General features: G+C 37.0%; 1 protein-coding gene across 3 annotated transcripts in view; it reads left to right on the top strand.

Annotated features, from left to right (window-relative positions):
* The window catches only part of LOC132156340 (C2 domain-containing protein 5-like), a 32317-nt gene extending 8977 nt beyond the window's left edge, over nucleotides 1-23340 (top strand). The window contains exons 10-30 of one of the 3 annotated variants that reach the window (XM_059565311.1): nucleotides 754-954; nucleotides 3360-3448; nucleotides 4375-4483; nucleotides 7741-7794; nucleotides 11865-11979; nucleotides 12189-12359; nucleotides 13299-13490; nucleotides 15325-15511; nucleotides 15612-15776; nucleotides 15887-16027; nucleotides 16125-16188; nucleotides 16286-16347; nucleotides 16666-16761; nucleotides 16920-17009; nucleotides 17919-18006; nucleotides 18092-18175; nucleotides 19025-19060; nucleotides 19414-19515; nucleotides 20999-21192; nucleotides 22140-22286; nucleotides 22369-23340. In XM_059565311.1, coding sequence (XP_059421294.1) covers nucleotides 754-954; nucleotides 3360-3448; nucleotides 4375-4483; nucleotides 7741-7794; nucleotides 11865-11979; nucleotides 12189-12359; nucleotides 13299-13490; nucleotides 15325-15511; nucleotides 15612-15776; nucleotides 15887-16027; nucleotides 16125-16188; nucleotides 16286-16347; nucleotides 16666-16761; nucleotides 16920-17009; nucleotides 17919-18006; nucleotides 18092-18175; nucleotides 19025-19060; nucleotides 19414-19515; nucleotides 20999-21192; nucleotides 22140-22286; nucleotides 22369-22494 — 2513 coding nt within the window. In that variant the 3' untranslated portion in view covers nucleotides 22495-23340. Of the gene's footprint in view, nucleotides 1-753; nucleotides 955-3359; nucleotides 3449-4374; nucleotides 4484-7740; nucleotides 7795-11864; nucleotides 11980-12188; nucleotides 12360-13298; nucleotides 13491-15324; nucleotides 15512-15611; nucleotides 15777-15886; nucleotides 16028-16124; nucleotides 16189-16285; nucleotides 16348-16665; nucleotides 16762-16919; nucleotides 17010-17918; nucleotides 18007-18091; nucleotides 18525-19024; nucleotides 19061-19413; nucleotides 19516-20998; nucleotides 21193-22139; nucleotides 22287-22368 lie in introns of those variants that run through there. The other 2 variants (XM_059565310.1, XM_059565309.1) reach the window with 2 other exon arrangements.
* Nucleotides 23341-23898: the final 558 nt, after the last annotated feature.

The following is a 23898-nucleotide window of genomic DNA, read 5'->3' as shown; positions in this document are numbered from 1 at the left end:
ATCACCATAGAAAATCCACAAATCTAAATGGCTATTTAAATAAGTTTTAAAAAGTAGTGCGGCTGTTTTATTTATGGGGTTTTTAGGGTAAAGGCTGCATTTTCTGCAGTTTAGCGCCATCTGCTGTCAGAGAGTGAATGTGCTTTCATTCAGCCTGTCTCTCACTTGTTCCCCCATGTGCTTTTCATGCTTCTTGTTTACATCAGAGTGCACTTCTTTCAAGCAGCATACAGCAGTATTGTGCATTTTAAACAGTTGAAGGGAAAAGTATTCTAAAAATGCATTCCAAATTCAGAATAATTTGTGATGTATAATTATTCATGGTATTTCGAAGTGCCCACGATAACCATATTGTGCATATTCATTACCGTGATATATCGCATTACTGAATACCGCACATGTCTACCTCACCAAAAAAACCTCACCATAAAGCACAAGTTTTGTAGTCCATATGACTTGTGGCCATTATTCTGAAGTCATAAAATAACTTTGTATGGGGAGCAGACCATTAATTACTAATTCACCTCTGAAATGCATTACAAAAGTCATTCTGTTTTGAAATTTTGAATTTCAGATGCGGCAAAACTGCAGCTTATACCGTCAAAAAACACCCTGCTGAAAATAAAATAAATTTATTTACCTTTCAGTTTGCATCCCTGTCTGTTGTGTAGTTCAGTCACCCCTTATTTTCTTCTCATATGATGTCTTCATACCTGTCCTCCCCAAACTTCTTTCTCATTCTTTCTCTGTCAGTGGGGATATTTCTGTGTCCCAGTGCTCCTGCCCTTGAGTATGAATCATCTCCCCTCCCCTCTGCCCATCTGCCCCTTCACTTACGGCCAAGGATGGCTTCCATGAGTTCAGCTCCTCCCCCACTCCATGTCAGCCAATCAGACTCCGCTATGCTGAGAAAGAGTGTGTCTTTCAGTGAGGAACTGTTGCTGGCGGCCTCTGGTAGGACACACCCACTGCTGTCCCCATGACCTTTGACCCTTGAAGCTGTGACTGCATCCAGTGTGACCACACTATCCCCTGTGCTGTCCCCTGGCAGAATATCAGGCCTGTCGCTGAATAAAGCAAACTAACACATAGATTTTTTTCTCATTTGCCCACATCTTTTGGCAAATGCACTCTGAGTGCATGTAATGATAGAGCGGTGTGGTTTAATGTCTTCTGAGCTCTCTGATTAACAAAACCCCACTTGCATGTGTTCTGTTAGCCTGACTGTAGGTTAGATCTCTCTGCCAATGGAAGAAGAAACTAGAAAAAGAATAAAAATAGCAGCCTTCTGTTGTCTCTAGTAAGCCGGTTCCAAAAATCTAATTTCCTAATGCCTGGGATCTGAGTTTGTGTGTCAGAAACTGAATATTAATTGTGCTTTAATCTGTCAAAAAGTGATAACTTGATTAAGTTGCCCAGCTAGTGAATGAGTAGAGTACTTTTTTCGTCTGCGATCAATGTTAATTCTTAAAAGTCTTTGAATGTTTAAAATGTGTTAATACGTACATTACTTTAATGGTGTAAGCCGGGCATACACTGTGCGATTTCTGTGCGATTTCGGCAAGGGACCAACTCACACTGGACGAGTAGATCACATGTGATGTAAAGCCAAAGCTCATGATTTTTATGTGCTCACTGTACGGTCCGATCGTTGAGTTGCGATTTGACTGCTCACACTATACGTGGGGAATCGACACGTAGGATCCCTCAGAACCTGGATGTTTGTGGCTGTTTCAGAATAAACACGCTTTCCCGGGATAAACCATAGAGGGATAAACGCACCGCTTTGGTGATATGCGCAATTCTGTGTGCTGAAACACCCCCCCCCCAAAAAAAGGCCGGTAGGCAGCTGCAGTTCAGCAGCTATATAGTGGGAGAGCTGGGTCCGATTCCTGGCCAATGCAGCAGCTTTTCTCTGGGGTGTTGATGGCGCAGTGTATAAGTCACATGCCTTTGGTGTCAGAGACCCTGGTTCGAATCCACTGTGAGACACCAATGTTTCGTTTACGGTTTCGCGCATGCACAGTGAGGGAAACGCGGAAAACTGTTCGTAGCCCTGCTTCAATAGTGCGATACATCACGAGAGGTGACCAAAATTTCTGACATGTCAAAAATACATCCGACCAACTGATTGCCGGTCGGGAGAGGTCAATCGCCTCTTGTTTCCCCTTGTACACTGCACGAACACTGCACGACAAACAATGCACAACAATGCTGAAAATCGGCCAGACCCAAAAAGAGTCGCACAAGTCAAAATTCGGCTCAAAATCGGATGAAAATAGCAAAGTGTATGCCTGGCTTTATGCAACTACCATAATGCCATCATTAAATTTTTTTTTTTTTTTTAATGGATGTGAACACATCCAATTTGATTTGAGAGATTACACTGTCTTTATATTTGACTGCTGCTAAACCTTGCTTTGAAAAGTGTAGAAAATCGCTTTTTGGTTATAAGAAAAAAAGGCTACATCCACCAAATTAATTGCACTACTGTTCAAATGTTTCAGGTCAGTAAGATTACTCTAAAGACATTTATGGTTACAAAAGGTTTCTATTTTAAATGCTGTTTTTTGTTAACTTTATAATTCTGAAAGAATCCAGAAAAAAGTATCAAGGTTTCCCCAAATAAATACTGTGCAGAACAACTTTTTTCAACATTGATAATAATAAATGTTTCAAATCAGCATATTATAATGATTTCTGAAGAATCATGTGACACTGAAGACTACAGTAATGACTGCAAAATGTGTAATCATATTTCACAATATAACGGTCTTGTTGAGCATAAGAGATTAAAAAAAGTGTACCATGTTGTAAATGTGTTAATGTTATATTCGATATAGTGTACAGCACCTTGATTAACAATTGTTTTTAGTGATGCTTTATAAATAAAGCAGAGTTGAGTTAACCATTTTTATATGCACATAATTTCCCTATTACGGTATTCTGGTGAAACCTTTATTTCCAAAAGAGGTCATATATGATCCATAGGAATTGGAATATTCCTGTATACATGTTCATTTCCTACTTTGACAATAGCACAAGAGCAAAAATTTTCACTCGAAAAAAATCCAGTTAAAAATGTTTGTGATTGTTATAAATAAGTGATGTGCTTACATGTCAAGGAATTCATATAAATATGATCAAGAAACCAAAATATTAATAAAGGCTTAATTGGGTAAACAAGAAATTTTAATTAATATAATATTATACCTATGCATGTAAATTGGCACACAGAAGAGGTCAATGTATGTGAGTGCATGGGATATTGTAACATTGTGCACTGGGTTGTTTAGAAGTGATGTGTTGTTTACAGTCTTTCATTTCCCCTGAATTACTCTCTTATCCATCATGAACAGGAATGGGAAGTGGCGGCAGTGCAGGAAAGGATGCAGGGCCTCTTAAAGCTCTTTTGAAGCAGCAGACCCAATCAGCACTGGAGCAAAGAGTAAGAAAAACACACATTCACATGCATTTATAAATTCACAATCAAGTTTATGCACAAAATTGGTACTGGTGATTATGAGAATTATGCTTCTCCACTCTATCGCTCTCTCACTGGATTTCAGGGTTTTTTATCATCCTCTGAAGCATTTGTTAGAGCAGGGGTATGTCTGGAGAGGGCATGCCAAATGTTTTCTGTTTGTAGAATCTTACATGTTTCCCAAACTCCTCCCTGTTTGAGAACTTTAAATTGGAAAGCCTGCATCACTTCTACTGTCCTAATGACTAGATTATCAAACCAATGACACATCGGTATTGTGACTATTGGTTTGGGGGCCATGTGGTTATGCACCCATTTCCATGGAGAATATTCTAGAATCTTTGACAGGTGCTAGAAAGCTTTCATGTTTTGCTGTGATCTTGGTCCAGGGTAAAAGGTCTTGTGAAATAATTCAATTGATCTAAATGAAGAGCCAGAGATCTTGAAGTCTGTGTCTTCATCAAGTCTGTGGACGAGAAAGAAACATGTACTGGGAACAATTTTGTTGAGGCTTTTAATCAGGACTTTATGCATATTTATTATGTATTTGCAAACAGTAGATCAGAATGGTAAGTTATAATTAAAAGAGCCTTTATGTGCATCTTATTGCAACTTGTTATGCCACTTACATCTACTGGTAAGTCCTGACGTGTTGCACTTAACAGAGATGTTACCCAGTAAAAGAGCCTGTGTCCTACAGTGTCTGAATCTCTGTATCTCTGCATGAGTCTTGTTGTGATTGCTAAATATTGACAATACAGTGGCATGACCCACAGGCTTCAATTTCTGTGCTCTAAAATCTTTAGTTTTGTGGGAAGATTTATTCATGTCAATTGGTTCACCTGTGTCATTTCTGTATGATCCCTTCATCACCCTTCTGTGTGTTTCAGGAATACCCTTTCTTCACATTGACCGTCTTCCCTCCTGGATTTCTCCTTCATGTGGGAGGCGTGGTCAGTGCGCGCTCAGTAAAGCTTCTGGATCGAATCCACAACCCAGGTAAGACGGCTCATATTATGCAAGCACAAACATAAACTAATACACCAAATATACCATACATTAACACAATTTAAAACAATATGAAACATAACTTCACTGTAGAAAGAGCAGAAACCAATCAACAGATGTATTTATGAGGTAGTTTGGCAGTATGCATGTTGTTGGTGAGGCTTTTATTGTATAATCATTTTCAGTTCTTGTGCATTGTACAGGTGCATCTCAAATTAGAATGTCATGGTTAACTTTATTTATTTCAGTAATTCAACTCAAATTGTGAAACTTGTGTATTAAATAAATTCAGTGCACACAGACTGAAGTAGTTTAAGTCTTTGGTTCTTTTAATTATGATGATTTTGGCTCACGTTTAACAAAAACCCACCAATTCACTATCTTAACCAATTAGAACACTTCATAAGACCAATAAAAAATAAAAAACATTTTAGTGAGTTGTTAGACTTCTGGAAAGTATTTTCATTTATTATACATGTACTCAATACTTGGTAGTGACTACTTTTGCTTTAATTACTGCATCAGTTCGGAGTGGCATGGAGCTGATCAGTTTGTGGCACTGCTGAGGTGGTATGGAAGCCCAGGTTTCTTTGACAGTGGTTTTCAAGTCCTCTGCATTGTTTGGTCTCCTGTTTCTCATTTTCCTCCTGACAATACCCCATAGATTCTCTCTGGTGTTCCGGTCTGGTGAGTTTTGCTTTTGGCAGTGTGGGCAGGTGCCAAATCCTGCTGGAAAATGAAATCAGCATCTTTTTAAAAAGCTGGTCAGCAGAAGGAAGCATGAAGTGCTCCAAAATGCGGTGCAGTGACTTTGGTTTTCAAAAAACACAATGGACCAACACCAGCAGATGTTATTGCACCCCAAATAATCACAGACTGTGGAAACTTAACACTGGACTTCAAGGAACTTGGGCTATGAGCTTCTCCACCCTTCCTCCAGACTCTAGGAGCTTGGTTTCCAAATGAAATACAAAACTTGCTCTCATCTGAAAAGAGGACTTTGGACCAATGGCAACAATCCATTTCTTCTTCTCCTTAGCCCTTGTAAGAGGCTTCTGACATTGTCTGTGGTTCAGGAGTTGACTTAACAAGAGGAATACAACAGCTGTAGCCAAATTCCTTGACACGTCTCTATGCCTTGACCCCATCCTCAGTCCATTCCTTGTGAAGTTCACTCAGATTCTTGAATCGATTTTGCTTGACAGTCCTCATAAGGCTGCGGTTCTCCCGGTTGGTTGTGCATCTTTTTCTTCCACACTTTTTCCTTCCACTCAACTTTCTGTTAACATGCTTGGATACAGCACTCTGTGAACAGCCAGCTTCTTTGGCAATGAATGTTTGTGGCTTACCCTCCTTGTGAAGGGTGTCAATGATTGTCTTCTGGACAACTGTCAGAACAGCAGTCTTCCTCATGATTGTGTAGCCTAGTGAACCAAACTGAGAGACCATTTTAAAGGCTCAGGAAACCTTTGCAGCCGTTTTGAGTTGATTAGCTGATTGGCATGTCACCATATTCTAATTTGTTCAGATTAATTGTTGAATTGGTGGGTTTTTGTTAAATGTGACAATTAAATGAACCAAAGACTTAAACAACTTCAGTCTGTGTGCATTGACTTTATTTAATACACGAGTTTCACAATTTGAGTTGAATTACTAAAATAAACTTTTCCATGACATTCTAAATTGAGATACACCTGTTTATTCTGCATCACGTGCGCCATTTCTTTGCCTTAATGTTTGCCCTCTCAAGCACATGATGCTCTATTACTCTTATTTGTTTTCTAGAAGATTTTGAGACGTTCGTTCATGTCTCCTGAACATTACTTTTTTCGCTGTTAGCACATGCACAATAAATACTTTTTGTAAATCCACAAATATCCTTTCTAGTCTGTACTAACAATACATTATATAGATCTATATATTGCCACAATTTAATACAACCTTTAAAATATCGTATTATATTGTATACTTTTTATATAAATTTCTTATGGAAAAGTGGCAGGTTTTGGCAAGATTCACTGCAGTCTCATGAGGATTTTAATGCTCAGCTAGGAAATGCAAATGCTTTGTTAATTAACAAGTGTGTTTGAATTTTTACCACTGTGAGGTTCCGTAGTATTCATGATGTACTGCATAATTTTGTAAATAAATAAATGCTTGTCAGGGCAATCTTTTACATCTCCATTGCATATTATATTTTTCATATGCATATCATATGCATAATATTTTTTTCCCTTTTTTTGTCTCATAATACTTAATTCTCACTCCCTGCCCATCCTAACACTTGTCTATCATTAATTTGACCCATTTCGTGATGCTGCCCATTGCATTGATCTAGGATTGTATTTTTTTCAAATTTGCATGGATTCAAGCTTTAAGCTAACCAAGCTGTGCCATTACCTTCTAATTTATATTTTGCATGCTAACCTGTCACAAAGAGAGGTTGTTATTTTGTATAGTAGAGTAGGGCTGTGCAAATAATCTATTGCGATTTACATGTGCATCTTGCCAGTAAAGCTGGTTCTGTGATTAATAGTAAATCTCCAGCACATGCTTTCAGATGAAGCATTTACTACACAGACAAACAACTAATCACAGAACCGACTTTACTGACAAGATGTGCCTGAAAATCATATTATTTGCACAGCCTTATAATGGAGTGTAATTAACGGGAGAAGGACTAATTTATCTCTGAACTAGAGCTCAGAGGGTGTCTGTTGTTTTATTTTCTTAATTGTAAATTATAGATGACTGCAAACACACACAAACACCCACAGCTGTTATTCCACAACATACAAATGAAACACATCTATTACTTCATCTGAATATGAATGTTTTAATAGTGTGTGTGTGTATTAAATAAAGCATGGTTTGGTTGAAGGAGCCGCTCATGTAGTTTTATTGTAGATGTGCTAGTTTGGAGCCTCTGACATAGTGCTGCTGCATGTTTTCTTCTCTATCTCTTTCTCTCTTCTTCTTTTACCTCTTCCCCCTTATTCTCTCTCCCAGACATCTATATTCTTCCTCTCTGTCCATCTCTTCTCCCTCGCTCTCGTTCTCATGGTCACCCTCTCAGATAACTATTGTCTGACTTTGCAGTTCCTGTGGAGTGGTGTTGTCCAGTGTTGTGTTCTTGTTTGTAGTTGGTGTTTGGTTTTCGTTTTCTTTTCTACTCTCTTTCTCTCTCTCTTTCTCTCTTTTTCTCTCCACTCCTTTAACCGATCTACTAATGTGGCGATTTGGCTCAGCCTTGGGTAACACCAGATCATACAAACTGCTAGACTGGAATAGTTTCACTGCAGGTACTTCCCTACCCTCAGTCCTGCTTTTCACACACAAACACACACACAAACACAAATGCAGCCCCTGGCAGCTCAGCTGTTACAAATTACCTAATGATTAATACATATTATTATTTTTTTTGAATATTTTAAGCAATTAATCAACATTGTAATCATTCTTAAAGGGATAGTTCACCCAATAATGAAATTCTGTCACCATTTACTCACTGCACTGTTTTTCTAAACCTGTATGGTTTTCTTACTTCTGAGAAACACTAAAGTTTAGCTGCTGTTTTCCTTAAAATGAAAAGCACAGCATGTAAATACCTTCCACAACAGTTTCATGTAGAAGTTTGTTCTTGCATGTCTCATATCTCAGTCTGCAGTAGATGGGAAGGTTATCAATGAATAACATCTTCAGTTTCTGTCTGTGCATCACAAGTAGTTCAGTATGACTTCACAAGACTTGGAATATAGCGCTCATGAGATGTTTGTACAACTGATGTTTGTACTTATGACTTATGATTCTTTTTTTTTTTGTCCCGTATGCCTAATTTTTATGGAAAAGAGCAGCATGAACATTTTTCCATGCACAAAACACAAAAGGAGATTTTTATTTTATTTTATTTATTTTTTTAAGTATCAAAGTCATGCAGGTTTTGAAAAACAGGAGGGTTAATAAATGACTTTTTTTTTCTTTTTTTTTTTACAGTGAACTTTTCCCTTTAATATTTATTGAAATTTGTTGTTCAATGCATACTCACAATTAGGAAAATGACTTGATTTTTGTCAAGAGTGATTACAAATACATTTAAAGATGAATTAAATGTGTAAAAGGAATCATTAATGATGAGGTAATCTCAAATACACAGACTCGCACATAAACTCAAGTCTTTTCTCAGTAGTGTGTGTTGCATGAGCTGCCATGAGCTGTGCTTCTGTATGAACGTGTATGTCTGGCACCTGTTGCATGTTTTAGCTGGATGCGTGGCTGTTCTCTGCTCTGGCTGATCATTCCTTGATCCGCTCTGACTGCGCTTCACCTGACCCCTTACCCAGCGTTCCCTGATCATGTGACAACTTGATCTATCAATCCAGTGAAGTGGACTTAGGCAATGTTCTACATTTAGTCATGAAAAGTATCATGACATTCCCTTGGGCAATTGCTGCTGCCTCTGTGGTCATTGTTGCTTCCCTCTACTAAAGTAATAAAGATTCATACTTTATGGATTATGTTTGTGTAAGCTAATATCACATGGTCTGATATTGTTTTTTAGTCATTGTCTGGGGTTGTTCATGATTTCAAGTTCAAGACATTTGCTTTCTTGACTGAATATTTTTTCCTCCTATTTTCATTAATGCATCATTTACTTTTGTTTGACTTCGGAAGGTGCAAAAGGTTTAACACTGCTCAGAATCTGTAATAAAGGGCTGGCAGCTGTCCAAAATCAATCAATCTTAAATATATATATATATATATATATATATATATATATATATATATATATATATATATATATATATATATATATACTGTATATATATATATACTGTATATATATACTGTATATAAATGTGAGGGGGAAAAATGGTTTTGGTGATTTATAAGAATATAGTCTACACAAGAAATAGGCCTACAAGCTGTTTGTCACAAATATTGAGAATTAAAAAACCATAATTGGTATAGTAAAGTAATTTAACATAATAAATTTGCAATTTAATAATGTAAATGCAATTATTGGCTTTAAGGCATTTATTGGCCACTATATTTTATCTACTATTGGCAGAAGTGACAAATTATTTTTGAGCTCTGGTGCTGTTTTTCAACTAATTGAGAATAATTTGTTTACAAAAGAAAAGCAATTGAATGTTTGGTTTTTAGTTTATAAGAAAGTTCACTGTGGACTTGCGTATTTTTAATTCTGTGTTATTAATTAGGCTATGAGTGATTTGAATCATATTATAGCAGTGGTAAGTTGAACATCAGGCCATCATTTATTTATTCATTTATTAATTTATTTGCACTTTCTCCTGCTTCTGGTTCCTTTTCCACTGTGCACTTCTCTCTTTAACTTCCCCATTATTAATCAAACTCCCTTCTGCTGTTGGCTGTTTATCCAGGATAGGATGGAGTTTGTCCTCCATTGGGAATCTTGACTGCACTAGCAGGGGAATGCTCTGCCTACTGTTGTAGATTAGTTCATGAAAGCTGTCAATCAGGAGAATGGCAAATCACACCACTGTCCTTTTCGTCCTCACCATCATCATCATTATCATTTTCCTCATTCCCCTCTGCCCTCTCCTAGTATGTGGTAAACAGGCAGGGGAGTTTGTTCTCATAAAAACCCCTTGCTCTCGGAGAGTGTGAGCAACTGTGCGTGCATGTGTGCGAGTGTGTGTGTGTGTATGTGTGTGTGAAAGAGCGAAGAGCGATACTAGCCTTGTTTACATTAGTGCATGGTTTTCTCCCTCTCTGAAAACAATTATGATATTAGTCACTGTAAAAAAATAAAAAATATATATATAGAGAGAGATTAAAATGAATAAAACACGGTTCTGTTGATGTTTTAAGGCCTGTTTAACGCTACATGCTAAAACAACTTCACACCAAGAACAATAACTATACATATAATGATGACTATATTAGTGTCCACATTGACGCATTCTAACATTCTGATTATTCTAAGTTCATACACCAGTTTTATCATCTGCTGCTTTAAATGCTCAAGCTCTTTAAAGTTGGGTGGATTGTAGGGGTGCTTTCACACTACCATTTTTGGTGTGCACCCGGGTTCAATTGACGTCAGAGTTCAGTTCGTTTGGATGATGTGAACGCTGTCTTCCAAACTCGGGAGCGCACCCACGAACTGTACCCGAGTCCGCTTAAAAACGGTGGTCTGGGGTACGGTTCATGTGAACTGTGGTACGGTTCGCTGCTGATGTGAATGCAATCGTACCAAATCGCAGAAGTGAACCACTATAAATTACATATTATTTGATGAAAATGTGTGTGTGTTTCACTCACTTTCCTGACAAGCGTGACTACAAGCAGAGAGCTGTAAATCTATTTTCTGTTCTCCTTCAGGAGTCTTTAGAGCTTGTGCAGTTCATTTGTTAGACAGATACAAGTGCCCTTATGTACTGAAACTTTGTAAACAAAACGAACGGTTCAAAAACATACATACATAAAGGGCAGAGAGTAATGTTATACATTTGCTTCCTTCTCCTGTGCCGTTGTTACTAAGCAATGGGGTAAACATCTGCTGGCTTAATGATGCAAGTGAACCGCGGTTCGGACCCATATAAAATAATATGAACGCAGTTCAGTGGCAGCAGGGGGAGGGGGAAGCAATCGATCTCTGGTTCGGATCAGGCAAGCAAACCAAGTGTGAAAGCACCCTAACTGACTGCCAACGTTTTTATCATTCATCATGTGGAAACAAATGCTCTGAAAATGATTCCAACGATATTTTTCCTCAGTGTCATTATCATTAAAGCTGTGGTGTGGACTTCACTGTTCTCATACAATTAGAGCAAATATTACAAATTGATATGAATTGTTATAGTCCTTGGTGTAAACAGGCCATAATGCTTTAGACAATTCAGGGATAAACGCCATTCTACTATGGGACTCAAATACCAAATCTAGCATTTTATTGATATAGAGCAGTTTTGTTTTACCTGGATTCATGAAAAAACTGCAGAGGGTTTGTGGGTTGATGAAAGGCTAATAATTCAATCATAAAAATTATGATCAATAAATAATATTAAAATAAAAAAACCTTACTAACAGTCATGTGAGACCATTTACCTACATCAGAGAACCGTGAATTTGCTTGTGTTGTTAAGTTATTTAAATATTCATTAAAATATTTTGATCATAGAGTTTCAGCCTACAAGAAACGCTTTGGGAATCTGAACCTGAACCTGATATAGACAGTAATAATAAACGAACAAATAAACACGATTGTGAGTTGTGGCAGATTCGGGAGTGTCAAGAAACCAGCTAACAGGGCTAGTATGCTGCTAAAGCGAGTGGAGGTGTTTATGTGCCTTTGGTGTGTATGATTATATAAATATGTTTGTTTCAGACGAGCCGGAGACAAGGGATGCGTGGTGGGAGGAGATCCGTCAGGAAATAAAGTCTCATGCCAAATCTCTTGGCTGCCACGCTGTGGTGGGCTACAGCGAGTCCACCAGCATCTGGTACTTAAACACACACACAATTCTCAACTCTTGAGGATATTTTCACACACTGGCTCTCAACGTTTTTTTAGGCTTCCTCATTTAAACAGGTTGTTCAAGACAGTTGAGGGAGTGAATTAAATTAATCTTGATTTTTAGTTGCACTGCTTTCTCATTCTGTCATTCAAACATGATGAAAGGCTCTGATTATGTGCTTTGTGTGTTTGCAGTGAGGAGGTGTGTATTCTGTCAGCGTCGGGCACCGCAGCAATCCTCAGCTCCCGATTCATGCAGGACGGCCCTCTGGACACCGAACTCAGGTTGTCACAGCAACCGCTTTGTGTCTTTTCTACAGGGTCAGAGAGGGTCGAGGGGGATATGGGTAGTTCAGCCTCGCTAGGGTAGGTTAAAGACACACACAGACACATACACACACACCTTTGGCCCCCTGCTAAGGGACTCTTATAAGAATAGTTCACCCAAAAGAAAATTGTGATTATTAACTCTCCCCTCATGTCATATCAAAAGTCAAAAAGGGTGCACCAAGAAAATAATCCAGTCGTCTAAAATCATAAAATAACTTTAAAGACAGCATAAAATGACAATTCATCTTGTCTGTTTTCTAAATTAATGTTATGAATCTTATTGTAAACATAAAATATTTTTTGTATGTCACAATATAGAAAAGATATGTCACTACTTTTCCTTAATAGAGTACAGTAGCGCTTAACATCGGAATGAAACAGAAATTGTGACATATATCTGAGTGAAATGGCTTCTTAAACAAGGAGAAAAATACAGAAAAAGAATATAGGACAGGACTTGATTTTGAATTGATTAGATTGTTGTTGTTTCCTGTGATCTTATGTGAAGAAATTTTGTTTTGCTTGGAGGAGGGAAAGTTAATATTTTTGATTTAAAAATTACAAGGGCACATTAAAAAAATTATATGGATGGATAAACAATTTGTAATAAACACTGCAGTATTGTGAATTTGGATTTCATGGTGGCATTAAAACCAAAAGGTTTGGAACGACAAAAGTGTAAGTAAATCATAACTTAAATTAAATTTTGGGTGAACTTTTCCCTTAATCTCAGTACTAAACAATACTAATTAAATTGGTGTGTGTGTGTGTGTCTGTGTATGTTTGCTTAGGATGTTTTATATACAGCTACTAACCAAATTAAGTCCTGCATCTCTGCATTTGTATATTTTATGTTAAAAAAAAAACCGTCTCTTACAAATTTGTATGCTTATGTAATAATTTTATTCAGTTTTAGGTCTCTGTGTTCTCTTGTGTTATTGTTCATGTACTAATTACAGTGTTTATTTCTGTAAGATTTGAGGAGGTGGTGTCCCCTGGCTGTGGGTTTTGCCACATACCGTACGATGAGTTGAATATACCATTTCCTGCTCAGCTTACCTATTGCTACTGCTGTCGTCGCTACAAAGTGCCCGACGTCCTCTTCACAACAATCGACCTGCCTACTGAAGCCAGCGTCACCGGGAAGGGCTGCCTGATTCAGGCCAGGTAAAATATGCTATCCGAATGCTATTTTATTGTGCTGCATACTGCAGTATAGCGCAAATAGTATATGTGCTATTTAGTGATACATGCTTTAAAGCCCATGTTGCAGGTTAACCACCACTTTCGATTAATGGGTACATAAATCACTCAAGATATGTATATCATTTTTAAAATATCTCAAAAATGGTCTTAAAGACCAGTTTTTTACGTTTTTGGTATTAATGGTTTTTTTTACGCAACTCGATGATGACGTCACGTTGGGGAGAAGTGGAGGAAAGGTAGCCTCAGCCTAGTATGATGCCGCGTTCCAGGCAATCCGTAACCCGTGTTTTTCCAACCTTAAACCCGTGAAAGTGCACTGGAACGGCAGTCAAACCCGTGACTTCCCACCCGTGAACTCGTACTAGATCGATGTACTCCGAGTGACGAGGTCACACAGCACGCGAAACAACGATGGTAGCCCCTACGAATAATACTGCCTACGGATGCAGTGTTTATGCAAGTGGTACACGTTGAAAAAACAATTTTAGGTCAATGTAACGTTGCAATAAAATAAATAATCTAGCTACAATTCCTTGCGCTCAGAAATTTGGCGTAACTTGCCTGGAACGGTACAAAGTCGTAAGTCGTGGTATGAAATAGTGATTACGAGCTCAAAAACCTGCCTGGAATGCAGCATCAGAACTAATGATATAGCGACTGACTGGGATGAGGAAGAGGTGGCAAGAGCCAACATGTATGATGGCCACCAGCTGTGTAATTTCGAACCTGCCAGACGTGAGAGGGCAAATGAGGAATTGCCAAGAACTGATGTCCGTCAAAACCAATTAAATGCATGGTCCAAGGAGAATGAGTGGAGAGTTGGTGAAGTGTCCTGGTGAGTTGCTATCATTGATCAACGCAGCAATGAGCACTGGAGCTAGTATACGAGCAGCAATGCACAATAACGACACATATATTTTTTACTGTCATTGAATAGCACAGAGTGAAAAATCAACGTTTTCTTTATATCTAGTGGCAGTGATCATGATGTTAGTTCAGACAAGTACCGGTAACCTTTGTCATAGTGTCGTATGTCATAGTGTCGTAGAACTGGTAAACTTTGTTTTTGTCATCTAGAAATAGAAGGCATCGTGCTAGCTATATGGACGTTTCTAAGCGTTTATCTCTTCCTCCGGTGAAAATGTTGTTGCAAACGTAGCCGTGTGTCTGTCGGTGCTTGTGTGGGCGGTGCCGTCCCATGGAAACTGTCTTGGAAAGCTTGTGCTGTAGGGAAGTGAGTGCGTTTTGGTCGCTGTTGGTCGATATCTATCTGTCTGTCTGTCTGTCTATCTATCTATATCTATGTATTTATCTATTTATCTATAATCTGCGCTATCTGAATACTCTCGTCTACTACTCGTCTCTCTAGTCACTCTCAAGGCGGGCTTTGGTAAATTCTCTCCCCAACGTGACGTGATGCAATGCATTGTGGGGGAAAGGAGAACGCTGTAAGATAGTACCTACTTTTTCGTATTATATTCCGTTTTGTGATACCCAACAACATAAAATACAATGGATAACAGTTTAAATGTTTATTACCAACAAGCAAATTGCACAAATTCGTTAAACAAATTAACCCTGCAACACGGCCTTTAAATTACAGTGTGTAGTGCTGCATTTGTAAATTAAATAAAAACTAAATCACAATTTAGAAAAAATGACATCACAACATTACATTTCAGTGAATTAATAAAAGCAGACATTTTGCTTCAACTTTTTTTAAAGTGTCCCACTTGAATAATTAGTTTGGATGATGGCCAAGTCAACCCATTGTATTCTCTGCATCTCACTGTAGGCTGTGCAGGAGTAAAAAGAAGGCCCAGGGAGAAGGGAACGCCACGGCCATTAGTAATCTTCTGCCATTTCTAGAGTACGAGCTCCACACACAGCTGATGAACAAATTGAAGCTACGGGGCATGAATGCTTTATTCGGGCTACGTATCCAAATCAGCGTGGGAGAGACCATGCTTCTAGGATTAGCGGTCAGTGTGCAATTACCAACAATGCTCAGTGCGTTGTAGTGTAAATTTGACCATTTGTGCTGCTGTATTCATGCTCAAAGCTGTTGTTTGTTGCATCTAGTCTGCAACAGGAGTTTATCTGACAGCTTTACCCAGTCCGGGAGGAATCCAGATTGTGGGAAAAACTCCCAGTGACATCACATATGAACAGCACATCTCTAATATGCAGAAGAAAATCAATGACACCATTACTAAAAACAAAGAACTGTATGAAATCAACTTTCCTGTAAGTGCATATACACGTCAAGTGGATTTCAAGTCTTTTATTTTTTCCGCTTGTTCCGCTTTTAAAAACACAGCTAAAACGTTTTAATTGTTTGTTTTTTTTCATCATAGGAGGTTGTCGAAGAGATCATTGGTTCGCCGATCCCTGAGCCCCGTCAGAGGTTTCGTCTCTTTCGTTCTCACTCAGAGAGCTCAGATGATGTGTCAGAAATAGACTTATCCCATGGGAAGAAGGATGCCTTTGTGTTGGAGGTAAGTTTGTTTGTTCTGGAGGTTTATGGATGCAAGAGACGAATATGGAGATGCTGGAAATGCATATTGCATTTTAAACGTTTTTTTACTCTTCTAGATTGATGACACGGATGCTGTGGAGGATATACATGCACTTCTGACTGATTCCCCCACCCCAGCAGGTAAACACATCTGCTAGACCACTGTTGGACTCTATTCTGTGTTTACTTGGCTATATATTCACCTGCGTATATGTACATTATCTTGTCTTTCCTTCAGGATTCTACAGCTGCAACACTGAAATCATGCCTGGGATTCAGAACTGGACTTCAGCTATACAGGTACTGTTCATCCCAGCGAACCTGTCCATCTCCTGAAAATTGCAGATAGTGTGTTAATGTGTTTACATCTTCAAGACTCAACAGAAACCAACAGTATTTTAATAAAGTCAGAATGGGAGCAAGAGCCAATTCAAATCAAAGGAGAGGGTATCAATTTCACGAGCAGTATTTTTATATATATTAACAATGAAGACAGTTACTGTTGCCCTAATATTTGCAGACAGATGATGCTATTTTTATTATGTTTGATTTATTGTCTCTGTATAATGCTAATATGTTGTTAATATTTTTGGTGTTGAATCAAACATTTTTCTTCAGATGTTTACCTCCGTGAGGGTCTTCCGCCTTAACGCCAACTTGACCAATCAGGGACTGAATAAGATTTTCAGTGACCTCTGTGAGAACATGCTTAAGGTGAATACATTTTCCTGAATACATATTTTCAGAATACGTTTATCTGTTTTTTTCTGAGGAGATCAGTACGATTATAGTTGATATGGAGCAGCTAAACCAAGTGATTAAAGAATGTTTGGATATCACTACTCTAACTGGGTTATATGTGTGCTCTGTAGAGCTTGTACTTCAAACTGCGGTCGATGGTCCCATGCTGTCTCTGTCACCTGAACTTCACAGTGGCCATACCTGAAGATGAGCTTATTCAGGTGAGAACACACCTGACCTTATTATGTTTTTGTTAAATATGTTATCAAACTTTAAGTTTGAGATCTCATTACTGTTAAACAACAAAAACGAAAAGTAAGAATGGAGCATTTAAGGTTTGTTTGTCCTGTTTAGATTTTTTTTTTTTTTAATGTCCTACAAATTGGTCAGTAGGAATGGGTGAATGTGGTTATGTGGTATATTCATATAAAATTGTCTTATATTGTTAATGTAGACATGTATTAAAGGAGTAATGGAATATAACTACAGTATTTTTTGTGCATTTATACTAAATGTATTTACAAATGTATTTTTATTTTTTTTTACAAATACCTAGAAACCATATAGTTATATTTTTACCATGGTATTTAGGGGCTATATGTGTGGTTTAACTGTGGTTATCATGATCTAAATGAATGCTACTATACAAGACCAACTTTTAATTTTAATATAACTCAAACAATCGGAATAATTTAATTTCACCCTATGAAATTGAGGTTGTTGGAATTTTTGTAGATGTTACTGATATTAGATATTTATTGTTTATTTACATATTTGTATCCTTACTCTAGGCTACTACTACTGCCAACTCAAACTACTGTCAAATGTGCATTTCTAAGAGACAAATAAATAATAATATTATAATATTATTTATATCGCAGCCTGCACTGCAAACTGTGCTGAAGATATGCATCATCAAAGTCAGGCAACACAAACCAGTTTCATGATTTGAAATATCACTCATTAGAACATGCAGAAAACTAATGGTCAGGTTTCTACAACTTTCAATTAGGAGCAAAAATCTGCCTTTCAACTTGAAAGAAAGAAAGATTGATATGAAAAATTGCAATGTGATGATTGTTTTTGGCCATATTGCCCAGCCCTGTTGCTCTGTGTTGTTTATTTGGCAGGTGGCGGTGACAGCTGTGGCATTGAGCTTTGACAAAGAGCAGACTTTGGAAAATGGCAAACAAAGTGGGGAACAGACACTGATAAAGGGTAAGCATGTGCTGTATGTACAGTATGTTCATGTAAGACACACCTTTTTGAAAAGCAGGTTCTCAGTCTTGATTGTTCTTTGCAGCCATAACAGAAAATGACGAGCAGCTTCAGTTCAATCTGGAGCTCAATGCTGAAACATCTTCCAATCCTCTCAGCTCCCCCAAAGGTAAACCCTGTTGAATCCTGACTTTAAACTTCACCCGATGTCCCATACAGTCCTTTATAGCTCTTTAAAAGTTTGCTGTAATCCTTTTATGTTAGTGCTAGGTGCATAATTATAATTTTGTTAAAACTAAAGCCGTAAAATTCATTTTCGTACTTGAAATTAAATAAACGTCACCTGAGTTTTTTTGTTTGTTTCTTAAATTTGATGTACTATAGTAACTAAAGCTGATATAAATAATAAAAACTATATAGGCATAGTATTAAAAAAGTAAAAAATAAAAAAAAAACAGAGGCAAAAACAACTAAATTACTAAACTTTAAAAATAAAATTGAAAACAGAAAATATATATATATATATATATATAAAAACATTCAAAATATTAATAAAAAATATAATTGTGTAAATTAAACTAAAACAACATATATATAATGTTCTCTTAATAATGATATCTTAAAAGTGGTGCAGACAGTTAAATATCCAATATTGGTTAATACCTATAAATAAATAAAAAAATAATAATAATAAATAAAAAAAATCAGAGATATTGGTGAAATAACGATTACAGTGCAGATTTATAGTGCATTAAAGTTTCTTGTTCCAAAATTAAATGCATTTATTTATTTATTTTCATTAAAAAATAAAATTCTAACATTAGAGAATATATATTTTTTGTCACAAAACAAATATGCGTTTGTGTGTGTATTTTTTTTTTTCTGGGACCATTGAAAATTTTGAGATCCGATATTTACATTGCACATTAGCTCTTCACAATGTTGAGGAAAATCGAAAATCCTGTTTTCTTTGGTGTCATCCCTTTAACACTGCATTGGTTTCCTGTGTGTGTCTCAGGTCTGTCAGAGGTTGGCAGCCATCCTTCAGCCAGAGGTCAGTACCTGATCCGTTGCTGAGATTTCTGGAGGCAGCAGGGTGTTTTTTTCCCTTTTGATTTCTGCTCCTTTTGTGTGGGACAGTTTGAAGTGCTGCAGCACACACCCCAGCATCATCCATTTTACCCCTTTTTCTTTTTTTCCTTCTTTCTTTCTATGTCTTGTTTCCTCTTCTCTTTATCCCTCTGTTGTGTCGTTGTGTAATTGTACTTGTCTGCGGGATTTGTGGCCGCATGTGCACATATTTCTGTGTGTGTTTGTGTCCATCTGTGTTTGTTTCTGAATGAATATATGTGTGTGTGTGTGTGTGTGTGTGTGTGTGTGTGTGTGTGTGTGTGTGTGTGTGTCCAGCCCCCTCAGTTGATTACAGTTCCTTTGCAGACAGATGCAGCTCCTGGATAGAGCAGCTTAAACTGAAAGCTCACACCATAAGACGCGGATCGGTTAAAACAAGTAGGAGCCAACACGCATACTCGCTTACATACACAATCACATAGACCCTAGTTGGAGTAGTCTGCATACTTAAAAGGATCTTTAACTTTAAGACAAAATCTAAATGGGCCCTTAATACAAATTTTCTTGGTTTTATTATGTTCATTTCATAGGTGCACATTATTCCAAAATCCACTAAAATAACACACAAACACATTCAAAACACACAAAATATATATTTGAATTAATACAGTATGTTTTTTTGTGTTTTGTATGTAAAACAGTATGGAAGTAAAATGGTTGAGGAGTATATTTTCATTTCTGTGTTCCTTAAAAACAAGTTTTTTGGTGAATTATTTTATTTGGTGAATTATTATTTTATATATATATATATATATATATACACACACATATATATACATATACATATTTTATTTAATGTGGATGAAAGTGGGGCTCTGGTTCAATGTTTTTAATATTGTTTTAAAGTCCTAGGTACACATCAGTATGACATTTATCTTTTAACCCTCACAACATCGTATTTATTAAAAATCAAATGTGTCAAATTGAAATGGCATCTACTCTGACTACAGTCTATACTTCTAAACGCATCCTTACACACTATGTCCAGCAGTCTTTCTGCCATACGCCGATCCGATCAAACTTGATTAACAGAGTGTGAAAGTTAAGGTTATGTCCTAGTGAGGAACCAAGATGAAGAATGTCTCTCTTTCAGTTGTGCCTCAGTGATTTCATAATTGAGCTTGCTGATGTGATGAGAATAAATAAAGCACAGACCAACTCTGTCATGGGCCCATGCAGAGTAACGCACGATTCATTAATGCATCATAAGTATGGCTGTACAGGTTGCACAGTTAAGGGTTGGGTGTTATAGCTAAAAAAAAAATTCATGTAGATGCTGAAATAACAACTCAGCAGCCACTGAAATCAATGAAATCAATGCAATCACTGTTGCTTTGTTGTATGCTGTCTACAAAATAACCATATTAATACTTGATATATCACCCAGCCCTAATTCAGTCCACTGACAGATAGTTTGCATGCGCATTAGTGCTCTGTGTAACAATTGTGATGCAGCGTCATGTATGATGTATTACAGCTTTGAGATTTCAAGCTCTTTCACACTCTTGATGGACAAAGTGTCCTTCCTCTTCAAAGCTCATCATCCTCTGATTTATCAAGGCAGACTGAACATGCATGCATTCATTCTTTCTCTTCTCCTCTGTCTCTCTATTTGCATGCTGTTTATTTGCATGGTGCAGTACTGTTGCTTTGCTTTGATCACATGCTGCTGATCTGCTACACACAAATACACACATGCCCTTTTTCCTCAGTCACACTATGTTGGTCTTGTCACATCCGTCGGTCTTGTACAGCGCCCTCTGAAGGCCATGTCTGGTATCTTCCACCCCCCTCTTTCTTTTCTTTCTCCTCTTTCTCTCTACCCCTCTCTCTTTCCCTCTTGCTCTCTTACTGTCAACAGCATCATCTATGGAGAAGGCCAGCCCGCTGCCTGAAGGTCGCTCTCGTTCTCTTCGGTCAAATCGTTCCTACTCGGGCAGTTCTGTCGCAGTGGTCAAAATGACCCCGCTCTCCTTCATTCCTGGAGCTAAGATCATCAAATACCTTGGCATCATCAACATGTTCTTCATTAGAGAGACCTCCTCTCTCAGAGAGGTAGCAGTCTCACTGTTTTTACTACCATAAATCCCTGTTCAGATTCATTCACTTTCGCACACATTAAGAAATTTGCTGCTGCTTATTATTGTTTATAATAAATTATTATTAAATGTGTATAATGTAGGGCCCTATGATTTCCGCGATGCAGAAAACCTAGACAGAATCGCGGAATCCAGTCATAAAAACGGAATTTACAGTTTAACGCGGAATGTCACGGAATTTGTCAAATTTTGAATGAATTAATCAAAAGTAGGTCATTGCACTTACATCAAATCACGATATGGACTAATATCTGTAAATATTTAGCCGGAAAAGTCTATTTAAATATGAATCCCGCATGTTCTGCGTGTCTCTGTTAATGAATGGCACAGAAACGCGGCTTCTGTGCCATTCACAGAAAAATTAAAACGGAAAAAATAAAATTGATTTCATAGGGCCCTAATAATGTTAATGCAATTAAAATAACTAATATCATATAATATTAATAGAAATAACAATAATAAATATTATTGGTGTTTATTTTTTATTAATGCTATTACACAATATATTTTAATAATATCAATATTATTCAAATTAATTACAATTAATAATAGTAATGAAAATTACAAACATATTTTCATGTTAATAGATATTTTGTAATATTGCTATTAAATTAAATTATTTAAATAATAGTATTACAATTAATTACAACTATTAACATTAATTGTAATGATTTAAAAAATAATTGTATAAAAAAAAATTAAAATAATTTTTTTTACAAATAATTATAACTGTAGTGCAAAATATTGTTACTTTTAATGTAATATTAAATATTTTAATAATATTAATGTTTTTAAAAGTCATTACAATTAGTAAATAGTAATTATTTTTATATTCTTGAGTTAATATTTAGTTTTATTTTTACATTGTATTATTACTATTATTTTTTTTTTCTTATGTTTTAGGAGGGAGGTGTAAGTGGGTTCCTGCATACGTTTATTGCTGAAGTATTTGCGATGGTTCGCGCCCACGTCGCTGCTCTCGGAGGAAATGCTGTAGTCTCTTACAGCATGAAGGAGTGTGTGTTCATGGAGAACCCGAACAAGAATCAGGTTAATACATGCACAGTCACACCCACACTCGTACACGCTCAACCCATCATGTTTTCATTTATACTCATGCTGTATTTTACAGGCGCAGTGCCTAATTAATGTCAGTGGGGATGCTGTTATTTTTGTCCGAGAATCTGAACTCGAGTCCACTTCGGTACAGCCACAGTCAGCCACAACACAGACCTCCAACGGCGGGGAAGGAACGTGAACACATACACACACCGACAAATTCTCAAGTAAACAAGTATTAGCATGAACCATGCCATTTGAAGCAGTTTCACGCTGAATCTACCAACCAAATCTCCAAAAAGAAGCAAAAATCTAGACCTTATTGGTTAGTTTTCCCAAGTGTCATGTTTTAGACCCTTTAAATGGCCAATGTTTTGTTTTATTTCAGAATATTTAAAAATTCCTCCATCGGAAGCCTTTCAGAAAGGATGTCTGCCATGTTTTTATGTATTGCCCATTGTTGTTCACATTCCATTTTGTCCAAATGTGATGGAGGCAGCTACCAAATTCAAAAGGTCTAAAAAAATGCATCTTTTGTGTTCGCAAAGAGTGTGTAAATGCGTAAATGACTCTCTAAATGGCCATGTTTTGTATTTAAATAAAGGTATAAACTACTGATGCAGTCACATGGACATCCAGTTCATGATTTTGAATACTGGTTTCAAATAAGACACTTCCTGTCATCTCTTACTGATCTCTTTAAAATCATGTCATATGCTGGAAACGTTTGTTTGCTTTCATGTGCCACAATGTATGCTTTTATTTAAACGTAATGTTTGGGTCGGACTTCTGCAAGGCCGGTCCGATTCTCTTGCATGTGCAATGCCAGTTAATTATAGGAAAAAGAAGATATTTTAGGGTGGAGTTGTCATTCACCATGTACTGACATTTGAATGTACAGATGATGGGTCTGGATATGAAGGTGGACGACTCTGCTATTGTGTGGACTGACTTTTAATGCTGTTATTTTGTATGTGTTTGCCTGAGGACAAATCTAAATTGCACATTAATAAGATATAATTGAATAAAACTATTATTGCTCTGATGTGTTTAGTTCTTGTTAAATTGTTCTGTTTTTAGTGTGTGTGTGTGTGTATAGTCATTTAGCAGAAGCTTTTATCCAAAGCGACTTACAAATGAGGACAATGGAAGCAATCAAAAACAACAAAAGAGCAATTATATATAAGTGCTATAACAAATCTATACATATACATACGTATATATATGTGTGTGTGTTATTTTTTAGCAAGGATAAGACACTAAATAATTATTCAAATTCTGACCTCTCATCAGAATTTCTAAAAGCTCTTAACTTCTGACAAAGGAAACTATCAAACCTAATCCATCTATGACAAAAGCGTCAGTCATAAATAGTAATTTTATTTGTCAGCCTTCCGAGATTGTCAAGTTAAGTATGCAACCTAATTAATATTTATTAGACGAGTTTTAACTTAACGCCTACATTCCAAAGTCTGCTTTTCAGCCAATCGGTTCCTCTCATGGGCGAGCGTCTCTGACGTAATACATATTCATGAAAAGTCAAACGTTCACTCCAGTAGGGATCATCAATCCGCCAGTGCGCTAACGTCCACATACTAACTTA

This window comes from Carassius carassius, chromosome 13 (genome assembly GCF_963082965.1).
Source record: "Carassius carassius chromosome 13, fCarCar2.1, whole genome shotgun sequence".
In the NCBI taxonomy this organism is placed as follows: domain Eukaryota; kingdom Metazoa; phylum Chordata; class Actinopteri; order Cypriniformes; family Cyprinidae; genus Carassius; species Carassius carassius.
This window is presented reverse-complemented; position numbering and strand designations above follow the sequence as displayed.